Genomic DNA, 13,048 nt, shown 5'->3' on the forward strand with positions numbered 1-13,048 from the left:
GCAACTAATAATAATAATAATATTTAATAATAATATAGAGAAATGTTAAACACAAGGCAATGGACATGTGGCAATGCAGACAACCTCTTAGGGAGAAAAAAATAAATTGCTATTCTCTTTTTTTCTTTTCTTTTTTCTTTTTTTTGCAAGAAGAGTATAAAGCATAAGAAAATGGACTGTAGTGGAGATATCATAAAATATTAAACCTGAAGGATTTCCATATACATATATATATATATATATATACACACATACACATATATATATATATATATATATATATATATATATATATATATAAAACACTCACAAAAGAAAAACAATAGCAGCTTCTTTCTGTACAGACAAAGAGGTGAACATCAGAACTGTAAAAAAGTTATCAAAAGTGACTCAAACCAATGATTTGTGTGTAAATGATCTTGTGGTCTAACATAGAACTGTAAGACCCTTCTCAGAATCATATGATTTGTACAGAGAGACTAATGACTAGTCTAAAAAAATACCTGCTGTGTACAATGCCTCACTCATCACACAAAACAGATGAAGCCCCTCAGTTTGCTTCATGACCGAGCTGATCCCTTATAATTCATATACGCCTCTGCAGCGCACCAATCTCTTCACCTTCGCGATTAGCGGCGTGCTCTTTCCTTTTGACTTGAGACATTGCTTTCACAGAGGCTCAGCTCACAGATGGTGTGTGCAGCAGGAACTTCCATGCAATAGTCGAAGATCAGATCCATATAAAAAGGGGAAAGGGGAAGGATTTACAAACTCAAGCTGATTGTAAAAGATGAGGTCCAGAAATCCCCCATCAGAGACAGTATGAGAGCTTAGTCCCTCGATTGCACTACTTCAAAGTGCAACCTTGAAAAATCGACTGTGGATGGTGGATGGGGGGGGGGGGGGGGGGGGGGGGGGATGTAATGATAAATAACTTTTGATTTGGCAAAAATTTGGCAGTTTCAAAAAAAGCCCACCTCACTCTCAAACAAACACCCTTGAAATGGATTAAGTAGAAGGGTGGATTCAACCAGTAACATGACCAATCACTGATTGAGAACAATCGATCGCAGCTAAGAAAGTCTTGCGCCATTTTGAAAGAGAAATGTACTTGCGCTTAAGAGGTGAATGTGTATTTTTGTATAAAAACACACTTGTATGCACCCTGAAAGCGTTCACGGGCTGGGCTTGCTGGCTAATATGCTTGTCCCTCTTGTTTCACAATGAACTGGCAGGTTTTCTTCCTTTAGAAAACATTAAAACAGTTGTTTTTTTCCTCACACAAGTGAAAGCCAGCCTCTCTAGTGTGATGATTCATTCTGAAAACTTAAATATTGCAAGAGTTTTTGTAGGCTTTTTCTGTCACTAATCACCCGAAACATCCTCCATCATTCGAAATCATTCGAACAAAATGATCCACTGACTTCCAGGAAGGACACCGTCCTTTTGGTTGTCGACTCCACGGTCAGCCCTGGGTTTTGACTCCTCGAGAATGAAAGAAAAAACACATATGACCATGTAGACAAAGGGGCGAGGGAAATGTGGGTACCCTGTGTCAGGAGTAGAGGGAAACTGAGCAGTCGTGATCAGCAGGCCGATGACTGAGGCAGTGGCAGCGCTCGCTCGTTCTTCCTCCCCCCGTTCATGTGCGCGTAGGGCTGCGTCTCATCGAACGCTGGCCCTAACAGCACCACTGGCCCGTTTGCTGCTACCTGTCCTGGGTGCTTGTCTAAGGCCAGGCCCGGAGAGGCTGAGGAGGAGGGCGTTGAGGTGGACGGGGTTAGGGCGGACCCCATTGGTGTCCCGGGCCCCTGAGCTGGGGAGAGCGGCTGTGGACTCTGGGTCTGAGCCCCTGTGCTCCCCTGAGAGGAGGGGGCTAACGTGGAAGCAGGATCCAGTGGAACGTTCTCCATGTTCTCCATCTCCATGTCCAGTTCCTCTGTGTCGGGGGGCTTGTTCTCCTCACTGTAGAAAAAGCTAACCTCCGGGAAGGGCGGCTCCAGTTCCTCTTTTATGCTGTTGATGATCTCCAGAAAAGACGGTCGCATTTTAGGGTTGTACTGCCAGCACATCCGCATCAGTTCAAACCTGTAGACCAGATACACATATAGTGTTATAGTTTGAATTTAAAGAAAGTTGATCAGAAGTCACATGAACTATTAGAAATAAAAGTTACTATATTTGATGTGATGCAATAAACTGACTGTGAACTGCAAATAATGCACACTAAAAAAAACAAAAGATTTGCAAAATAAATTATTCTTAAGAGGCAGTTCATTTTAGTGAATCAAAACACACTGTGCAACCAGTGTCGTCCGATTTATGAACAAATTACTTTTTTGAGCCAGTTCATTTTAGTGAATCAAAAATGTACAGCATGACCATTTAAGCCTGATTCCTGTAATTAAATGACCAGAATAAGCCAGTTCTTTTAATCAATACATTAAAAAAATTATTTACCAGTTTGAATCAGTCTAAAACTCTGACCTGTATACAGAGTTTTTATCGTAAACTAAAACTATTAAAATAAATATGAAATAAAATGGAACAACTTGAAAGAAAATTAGAGTCGAGTTTCAGAATTCGTTTAAAGAATTAGCAGAGAGAGAGATTTTCAGCAAAATGGACATTATAACTGAAATATAGCAAAATTTCAGCATTGTGGTTGTGACAGAGGCAATGTACAACTCTCATATTCATGTACAAATCTCATACTCGTATACTGCAGTGCAAACAAGCAATATAATCTCAATAAAATCTCATAAATCCAGGTGATTCACACTTAAAAACTCCACCCATCAACAGGTGGCAGTGTTCACTAAAGCTAGAACACACAGGAGTGTTGCGGAGAAGACAACTTCTAGAACATTTTGTGGTTGTACACATTGAGAAGTGCACTACTATCCTAAAAACTCCTATGTGAACAACTGAGGATGCATGAGAAACAAAAAAGCTAAATAAAATAATAAAACCTATGATCATAACAGTTTGGTGTGGTACTATCCCACCATCTTGGTAAAACAAACAAACAAGCTAAGAATAGTTTCAGCACTAACTGTCCCACTGAAATACATTTTAAGTGACCTCCAGCCACAGGTTCAGAGCAGACCTGGGAACCTTCTCGCAAGGACATTCCACAGTATCGGGTCAAATACTGCACTGGAAGTTAACGGCGGAAAGTTAAAACTTTTTTGTGGTTTCAACTTCTGAGATGTTCCCTCAAAATGACGACAAGTTTTTTTGGACAGGCCTGGCGTTTGCAAGTTACCTCCCTTTTTACCGTTTGTTGGATCACAAATTCATAGCAGAAGCCATCTGTCATTTCTCACTGAAGTGATTTTAAACCCAATCAGAAAATGTGATAAATCCTGCCCACTGTCTGCACTTACTTTTTCTTTTCCAAAACCCATTGAGCTACCTTCCTGTCTACTGCCTCGCTCTATGGGCGGCTGCCTTCTAAGGCAGCATACTAACTGAAAGGAAACCTCATAAGTTAAAGATTTGAAGTGCTCTACAAAGCCAGCAACTCCACAAATAGCGCTCAGAGTCAGCATGAGAGACTCGACTCAAAATTAATCCCAAAAGAGTTTGATTTTAGTATGTTTCTAAGCCTATGGCAAGATAAAAATAAACAGCACTCACACAAATCTGAACTATTTTCACTACTTTAAGTATTAAATTACATTCGTAATAACATATGTGTTCACATATCTATTGTCTTCCATTTTATGCTTTTCACTGAGCTTGTCACAATGCATTCTGGGATTGCCTTCTCTTTGAAGGATACATGTGTTGATGCCTTAATTAAATTGATCAAAAGTGACGGTAAAGACATTCATGTTTCAAAAGATTTCAATATCAACTAAATGCTGTTCTTTTGAATCTTATATGTTCTTTGCATCCCAAATGTATCCTAGTTTTCACATAAATATTAATCAGCACAACTTTTCAACATTAATAATAAGAAATGCTTCTTAAGCACCAAATTAGCATAATGTGGCAGTTAAGACTAGAGTAATGGCTGCAGAAAATTCAGCTTTTCCATCACAGGAATAAATGACATTTCAAATATATTAAAATAGAAAACAGTTTTTTTTTATTACATTGTTATAATGTTTCACAATATTAGCGTTTTACTGTATTTTGGATCAAATAAATGCAGCCCTACTGAGAATAGACGACTTTCAAAAACATTTGAAAAAATCGTACAGACCCCAAACTTGTGTACCGTCCTGTCACGAGCATGACTATGATTTCTTAATATGCTGTCTAGGTAGGCAGCTGTCTAGGTAGGCAGCTCACTAGGTTTTGGAACAGAGCTTCTAACTGCCATTAAGGACAATGATGAAATGTAAAAACCTAAAAAACATTTTTTCTTCTTTTTTTTAAAAACAATGTATCCATGATAGGACTACTGATATACTATTTAAAAAATACTTCAAAAACATCATTGTTAAACAGTTTTGGGATAAAAATGTCCAAGTATTGAGCTCAACATGATGAGCATTGTTCAAGCAAGTGTTCAAGAGATCTACATGCTATTTCTGAATCCCTGCCCTTGTATTTCAGCCAAGTAATACTTAAAATTCTCATGATATCATAGAAATGAGGCCGACATCCTGACTTTATGATGTTTAGCTGAGTGTAATGATAAGATACAGATGAGATACAAAGCTTCAGCGTTTTTTACAGCGCTAGCTATGTAGCGCAGCATATGTTCAAATCCTCCTCTCCCGTGCAATCAGGACAATGTAGCTGCCATGGAAACCGGGGGTTTGTGTTTCCATAACAGTTGACACAAGAAAGAGTGACTGAGGGAGAAAGGGGTCAAGAGAAACGGACAGATAGACCTCATGCCTCGCTACTGACATCAGCCCAGAAAAGGAGAACGGCAGACCAGATCGGTGACGCAGGCAGACATGAAGATGCGAAGATAAGTACGAGAAGCTCTTAATAAAACGTGTGGCAGCACGGGTCACCGTTACTGTCACCCCCTGGGAACCACGCATTCTCCCTTCTATGGATGGAAGCTCTTTGACAACATGATGTCACCTGTCTCCTTTTAACCCATGACGCAAATGGCACCAGTCAGGCTTTGGCCTGGCGTGACGTTAGCAGCAGCATCTGGTGACATACTATCGACATTTTAACGTGATATCGCATCCCTAAATAGAAAAGAGCCAGTTAGAGGACAAAGGGTTAAGAGTGTAAAGCAGAGTGCCAAGTTTAGGAGCAAAGTGCAGTTGGTGGACTCACAGCATGTCGGGACAGTTGTCGGGTTTATCCAGCAGTCCTCCCTCCATGACGAAGCGCAGTACCTGTTCGTTGGACATGCCCTGGTAGGGCTGCTCGGCTAAAGTAGCGATCTCCCATAAGACCACACCGAACGACCTGAAGAAAGAGGAACTGGTTAAAATAACTCTGCAGGAGCAACACAAAGGCACTTACAGTAAATCATGCTAAATGTCACAAAACCCATTTACATCAGCAACCATAAACATCAAGTAACTCAATCCAGTCAGACGAGGACGGAGAGGAAAGAAATGAGGCCATTTAAGGTCAAGAGACGCATGAAGAGGCGCTTTGAGACAATCGCAGTCCTGCAGAGCCTAAAAGCAGCGCGTGTCACTGAAAAGCTGCGGATGCATCTATGCATTTCCTTATTTTTCTAGCATGGAACAACAAAATGCTTATTTTCAAAAACAGCACAAAAGTCACGAACACCGCATGAGCCGCTGACCTGAACTTTTCTCTTTTAGTGTGGTGTTTTTGTTAGCCCTGTGTTCCTCATTAATGAAAATGAGTCCATATATTAGCCGGCGGCCGGTGAGAAAGTGCAGCAGCGGACCAGAAAGTCGGCAAACCCCAAATAAAAACCACACAAAGAGCACACTGTTGCCAGTCGTTATTCATTAGTTCTCCGAGGACAAATTTTCTACACTGGCCAGGGATCTGAGACAAAGCTCAACACCCTTTAAAACAGGGCTATTACAACAGTGACTTGCATCTAATTGGCTGCAACATCTGCGTGTTGAAAGACAAAACCGCATTAGAGTGGGACTTTTTCAGGGGAAGGAAACAAATAAAGACACCTAACGCCGAGGTTTATGGGAGTACGAGATGGGAGCTCGCGGTGACTCTTTTCATCTCAGGGACTTCAAAAGCAGCAGATACGGACGGAGGGACAGGGAGGCGGGTCTGCGCTGGCACACCAACCCCATCATTACCAAACATCTGGAGGAGGTTAGGAGCGCACGGAGTGACAGAGCTGTGGGACGCTGGAGATTGGGAAACTGCAGAATTGGAGAAGTCGGTCTATGGCACCGTGACTCTGTTCTACTGAACCGCCGCTGCTGGGACTAAGGCTGTGGAGAGACAGTCTGTCTGAGACAAAGAGACAATGTGTTTGGGCACGTTTCGCTTGGCCGGGACTGGAAGAATGTCTGGAATTGATGCATATTCTCCCTTGACACAGAACATCAGTGGAAAAAAACATTAAAGGGTTTTCACCTCTTATAGGCCTATGAGGCTTCCTGTCGTATTAAGAAAAATAAAGAGACAGTTTCAATGCTTTCTAGAAGGTTGGGGGCCTGTGGTGGAGAGGGGCTACTGTGTCTCTGATGGGACATCCCGCTGATCAGATGGAAAAATCCCAGTGTTTCATCAGTCAAATTTTGGACACACATAAATAAATTAAACTTTTTTTGATGAAAGCTTATACATAAGTTTTTATTTTTATTTTTTTTATTGGCAAATATATTTTTTTGCACATGCATTTCTTAACATAATCTTATAACTAATTAATCCTTTTTTTAAGGACCAGGATTTTTTTTTTTTAAACAATGACTTAAAGAGGCTATATGCGTTTTTCTGAAATTTAAACTCGCGACTGACACCTGTGGCCAAAAAACAGAACTGCTCTTCCTTTCTGCTCGCTCTCGCAGCGCTCGTACATGCACACTTCACAAGTCATCTGCTGCAAGGAGGTCAACATTATGTTTACAGAGGTAAGAACAGTCACAAAATCGTAAAATCCATTGGACTGCTTGCGAGTGTAGGCTACTTGCTGACTAGCGGTGGTGGCAGAGTGGTCTGAAACGTTTAACATGAACGCGCCTGACGTCACATCCGCAGACAGCGAGGGGAAATCCGACCCGACAGAAAATAGGAAAAATAGAATACAGGCTTATAGGTGCACCCAATGTGAGCGGACAAGGTGTCAGTATGCTCATCAGGAGATGTTTGAGTCATAAATGGTAAAATGAAAAGGCTATTGTTACGTTTATTTTTGGGAAAAAGTTACATATAGCCTCTTTAACTTTGTTGTAATTATTAATTTGTTGTAACAATTTTTTTTTATACGTTCAAAAATAAAACTTTCTTTATTTTTTAGGAAGGGGGTCCCACAAAAGGAGACATCATAAAACCCCAACCTATACCAAAGGCAACTAACTTTGAAGAAACACAAATATGAGGTAGTTTTGATTTAGATTTTTTTCTGTCACTATATAATTCCTACACTTCCATTTTCCTTTTTGCAACAGAATAATTCAGAGAAGATGTATTAAATTGTAAAATATCAAAAGTAAACATATTTATATAATTACAAAAGATTTCTATTTCAAATAATTGCTTTCTAAGAATTCAGAGGAAAAAAAATGATCAGTTTCCACAAAACTATTAAAGGGTAACTAAACCCCTGGTCAGAGCCTGACTCCACCCACTGGCAATATTTGAAAAATGCTGGAAAAGTGGGCGGAGCCCAGCGGAGATAGAGGGGATGAACGGATACTCTATCCTGATCGTTTTCAATACTCGCAATTCCAACTCCTGACTCGCTACAGTGGTTTTGACGAAACAAGATGGTACAGATGGTATACTGCCATGGGCGTGGTAGCTCGTACCAAGGGCGTGGTAAGCTGAAACCTGCTTACGTCAGCTCTCACCGCTACCGTCACGAACTACTGCAAACATCCAATAGGAAAATTCAACTGCAGTAGCCACCGTTCAACCTGAAGAGGGCAGCACTCGAATCACTCAGTTACTCGAATCAATGACCAGCATTAATAAAGCCCAGTCTTACAGATCATTAACTAAAAAAAGTTGGTTTAGTGTTTAGTTACCCTTTAAGCAGCACAACTGTTTTCAACTTGGATAATAAATAATAAGAAATGTTTCTCAAACACCAAATCAGGTAGATTGATTTCTAAAGGATTATGTGACTCAAGACTAGAGTAACTGCTGCTGAAAACTCAGCTTTGTATCATAGGAATAAATTGCTTTGTATAATATATATATTAAAACAGAAAACAGTTACTTTAACTTGTAATAATATTTCACACTATTAATGTTTTTACTGTATATTCAATTAAATAAAGGCAGCCTTGATGAGCTTCTTTCAAAACATAAAAAAAATCTTACAGACCACAAACTTTTTAATATTAATGTATGTCCAAATGTTTGACCGGTAACGCACTGTACATGCAAGCGCAGATCAATTCACACACACACTATGCAGAGAAGCAACAGAAAGTTTTGCATTTGTGTGTGTGCAGGGGCGGATCTACCGGGGTGGCATAGGGTGGCAAATGCCACCCTAAAGGAAAGCCTTGCCACCCCTGCTGCCACCCCAGTTGGCGGCAACGAATTAAAAGTTATGGCCAATTTGACAATTTACGAACGCGAATCTCCAATGTCCGACTGCAGTGAATTCGCTCCGTGCATAATATGACGACCGTTGACGTTCGTACTTAATTGTGTGGGCAAATACTTCCGGTGATCTGACCGCGAGAGCGGGAGACAGCGAGAGCAAGAGACAACAGCGACCGAGTTCCATTACCAGAGAGATAAGTTTTCAACCCGACCAAATTTTTAAATGCATATATCATTTTCAGTGTATTTCACCTGTGCGTTTCTATGCTTTATATTACTGCATTTATTTTGTGCAAGTGAGATGAGTAAAGAACATCTGTTTCATATATCATTATCTGTCTGGTGTTTATAAGCAGTAGCCTACAGTATTTTACTACGTGTAAAATATACACAAACTTAGCTATATTAAGTTGTTTGTGTACAGTTAAAAATATAAATGTAAAATATGTGATAATAATATTGATCGAGCAATTGATGTAAGTAAGTAAAAATACATGCGCAGAATTAAGAAAATATTATTTAATATTTATGGAGATAAATTTTAGCCTATGATAAAGCAAACGTGTGAATGTTCACAGGGTATTTTATTTAATATTATAACTATTATTATATAGTAGTGTAATGTAGACAGACACTATATCACAACTAAAAAGAGTTTTGAGTTTTTTTTTTGTTCAATTTGCACACTGAATATGGGTTGGAGCTCTTTATTTTGAACTCTCAAAGTGCACCAGATTGATGAATTTAACATTAAAAAGCACAAAATTTTCTTACGGGGGGCATGCCCCCGAACCCCCCTAGAGGGACAGAGGTGCACTCTGCACTCACCACAGATTTCCATGGGAAAAACCGGTATGCAGCTTATAGCTTGTTTTAGGATTCATCACTGTGGAGTATAGTTCAACTGAGTATAGTATAGTTCAACCCCCAACCCCCCCCCCCCCCCCCCCCCCCACACACACACACACACAAAACAGATACAAATAATGCCCTTTTGTAGTGTGTTACACATACGATTTCTCATCAAACTGTGTTAACTGTGATTAAATTCAGTATATATACGTCTGCCATGTTGCCACCCCTCAAAAATTCCTGCCCCCCTCTTGCCACCCCATAAATATTTTCCTAGATCCGCCCCTGTGTGTGTGTGAAGAGAAGTGTCAGAGAGGACAGGCAGCTCATACCAGACATCAGAATTTGTTGTGAACACTCCATCTTTCAAAGACTCCGGGGACATCCAGCGGACCGGCAGCAGCCCTTTGCCTCCTTTGCGATAGTAATCAGTCTCGTAGATGTCCCTTGTCATGCCAAAGTCTAAACGCATAAAGAGAGCAAACATGAGCTGGAAGAAAGCTGTGAAAGGCCAGTCTCACACCTCTCAATCAAATCTTGTTTCAAATATATTCCTTAAACACTGATACTTACCTCCGATTTTAACTGTGAAGTCCTCAGCAACCATGCAGTTCCTGGCAGCCAGGTCTCGATGGACAAACTTGTTGGCATTGAGGTACGCCATCCCGTCCGCTATCTCTCCGGCCATCTGAATCATCTTCTTCAGCGGAGGCAGAGACTGGCTGCTAGAGCCCTGCTACATGGTGGAAAAAAAGAGGACAAATGCTGCATTCAACACTTCTGTTTCTCTCTTGCACTTCTAACCCCTTTGTGAAGAGCTGACTGACATATTGAGTAACTTTGAAAAACTGAACATTAACTAAAAGGGGGCATAAGATGTACGTTATGAAGTAAAAGTGTATTCTACTAAGCTAAAAAGAAGAATAGAGATCAATTATGGGATAACAATTAGAGCATTTGTGGGGAGGGTGTTTGTGCAGGCAGAGATGACAGGATGTTTCCATACCTCTTTTGAACGGAGAGAACGCAAGTAGCTCTTCAGATCGCCCCGTGTCATCAGCTCCATTATAACTAGAGTGGGCTGGCCTTGCGAAACCACACCCAGAAGTCGCACCTAAACCAATCAGGGTACAAAGAAAAAAAAGAACTGAAATAACACTGTCACTATGAAAATACTGAGAAACCTGTGTTTGAGCAACCTGTTTAAAAAGCATAATTTTTGCCATTTGTTTGGTGGCACAGAAATGATACACTTAAAGGGATAGTTCACCCAAAAATGAAAATTCTGTCAGTAATTACTCACCCTCATGTTGTTCCAACCCCGTAAGACCTTCGTTCATCTTCGGAACACGAATTAAGATATTTTTGATGAAATCTGAGAGCTGGATCACTCCTCCATAGGCTTCTTCAGAGATTGAACTTGCCGGCCTCGAAAAGTTATTAAAGACATCGTTAAAATAGTCCAAATGACTACAGTGGCTCAATCTTAAGTTTATCAAGCGACGAGAATACTTTTTGTGCGCAAAAACAAACAAAAATAACGACTTTATTTCAACTATTCATGTCCTTCTCTTTGGGCCTCTAGTCAGTTAACGTAGTGTGATTCCGTAGAGCTACGTCACACATAGGCTCACTATTGGCCGACGCTGGTCATGTGGGTGATGCGTGTGACGTACAACAACAGAAGCTTACGCTATTACACTAGTGAACTGACTCCAGGCCCACAGAGATGGACATGAATAGTTGAAATAAAGTCGTTATTTTTGTTTTTTTTTGCGCACAAAAAGTGTTCTCGTCGTTTGATAAACTTAAGATTGAGCCACTGTAGTCACTTGGACTATTTTAACGATGTCTTTAATAACTTTTCGAGGCCGGCAAGTTCAATCCCTGAAGAAGCCTATGGAGGAGTGATCCAGCTCTCAGATTTCATCAAAAATATCTTAATTCGTGTTCCGAAGATGAACGAAGGTCTTATGGGGTTGGAACAACATGAGGGTGAGTAATTACTGACAGAATTTTCATTTTTGGGTGAACTAACCCTTTAATACATAAAAAACAATAGTTGTTGTTGTTGGCAAAACCAACTGCTTGATGAGATTGTGCCCTCTTTCTTACCACATGGTGACAGTTAAACTCCTTCATAACTGAAGCTTCATTCAGGAACTCGATGCGTTCACGCATACTGGCGGATTCATTTACAGTCTTGATGGCTACTCTGGTCTCAGGTTCATCTTTGACGACGCCCTTTGCGATGCCCTCATACACCATACCAAAGGAGCCCTGACCCAGCTCCCGACACATGGTGATTTTCTCTCGAGCCACTTCCCATTCATCTGGTACATACACTGAGGTTGCAGAAATAAGAGTCAGCTCATTTAAACAAGGAGTGCAGTGTAACGTAAAAACAAATCATACATGTTTGGCCAAATGTTAGTATTTTTTAAATGGAAAATGACAAAAATACAAATTTAAAAAACGTTTTTTTTTGGCAGTGCAACGCTTAAAGACGACCTGGTTTTTAAACCATAATACTCACTTTCAAAAGGACTGAAATATTCAGGGTTTACAGAAGCATAGAGCACACCGTTTCCTAACCTGTCACTATTCCTGAAAGCAAACATACATAAAAACAAATGAAAAACAGTACTGGACACTGGAAGTTCAAATAAAGTCTATTTTTGAATAGATGGAGCATCAACCTCTTTTTGGTGACAAAGATGACAACGCTGATCACTGCAGTGAGCAAAAATAGCACCACAACAGGAATGATGATGGCCAGATAGAAGGCATTACCATAATTTACTGTAAAAGAGAAGGATATTCAAACAGAATTAAAAACTTTAAAACATTACAGATACAGGTCTCTACATTTCCATTAAAGAAGCTATTTCAAAGTTATCAGTAAGCATACCTCTTCCTAAAAATTAAATCATATATGCGTTCCTTACTTTTAGGTGGTGGCACATAGAAGGACACTGGTTCAGTCCAAGACCCATTCCCAGCCAGAGAAGTGGCTCTGACCCGGGCGGAATAATTTCCAGAGGCCAAATTGCTAAGCTGAGCTCCTCGCAGCACTCTGTACTGCTGCCGTGATACACACTCATGCTTCTCAGGCTGAAACACACACACACACACACATACATACACAGTCGGTTTGTGGCCTTGGCTGCAGTTTTGAACTATTTCTTAATGGTGTATGAGTTAGTTGTCACACTAACCTCAGTTCCCAGACGATATTTGATCTCGTACATGAGGATCAGTCCATTAGGGTGATGAGGTTCAGGCCACCGCAGCAGCACCGTTCCTTCGACTTTCTCATCCCTCTCCTGAATTACAGTGCCCGGAATATCATCCGCTTTGTCTGGAGAAGAACATAATTGTGCTCAAGGCCAGTGCTCTCTTACAGTAATTCAATAAGATTTCAATTGCATTTCAGTTTTAATTGCTGTTAACAAGTCATGCTGTAGGCACAGAGGAGAATTACTTGAATTTGTATATTTTGTTGGCCTGGATATGCAGTCATTTGCGCACAAGTTTGGTTTGT

The 13,048-nt window shown here is 40.4% G+C and overlaps 1 protein-coding gene across 3 annotated transcripts in view; it reads right to left on the reverse strand.

The window, feature by feature from the left end:
- Nucleotides 1-1,097: 1,097 nt before the first annotated feature.
- Nucleotides 1,098-13,048, reverse strand: part of igf1ra (insulin-like growth factor 1a receptor) — a 95,753-nt gene continuing 83,802 nt past the window's right edge. For 2 of the 3 annotated variants that reach the window (XM_056254784.1, XM_056254804.1), the window contains 10 exons: nucleotides 12,723-12,865; nucleotides 12,453-12,618; nucleotides 12,204-12,306; nucleotides 12,041-12,111; nucleotides 11,620-11,849; nucleotides 10,511-10,618; nucleotides 10,078-10,240; nucleotides 9,837-9,966; nucleotides 5,257-5,391; nucleotides 1,098-2,088 (listed from right to left, as the gene is read on the reverse strand). In XM_056254784.1, coding sequence (XP_056110759.1) covers nucleotides 1,587-2,088; nucleotides 5,257-5,391; nucleotides 9,837-9,966; nucleotides 10,078-10,240; nucleotides 10,511-10,618; nucleotides 11,620-11,849; nucleotides 12,041-12,111; nucleotides 12,204-12,306; nucleotides 12,453-12,618; nucleotides 12,723-12,865 — 1,751 coding nt within the window. In that variant the 3' untranslated portion in view covers nucleotides 1,098-1,586. The remainder of the gene's footprint in view (nucleotides 2,089-5,256; nucleotides 5,392-9,836; nucleotides 9,967-10,077; nucleotides 10,241-10,510; nucleotides 10,619-11,619; nucleotides 11,850-12,040; nucleotides 12,112-12,203; nucleotides 12,307-12,452; nucleotides 12,619-12,722; nucleotides 12,866-13,048) is intronic. The other variant, XM_056254793.1, reaches the window with a different exon arrangement.

Source organism: Rhinichthys klamathensis, unplaced genomic scaffold (genome assembly GCF_029890125.1).
Source record: "Rhinichthys klamathensis goyatoka isolate OS25496 unplaced genomic scaffold, OSU_Roscu_1.1 h1tg000005l_1, whole genome shotgun sequence".
Taxonomy (NCBI): Eukaryota; Metazoa; Chordata; class Actinopteri; order Cypriniformes; family Leuciscidae; genus Rhinichthys; species Rhinichthys klamathensis.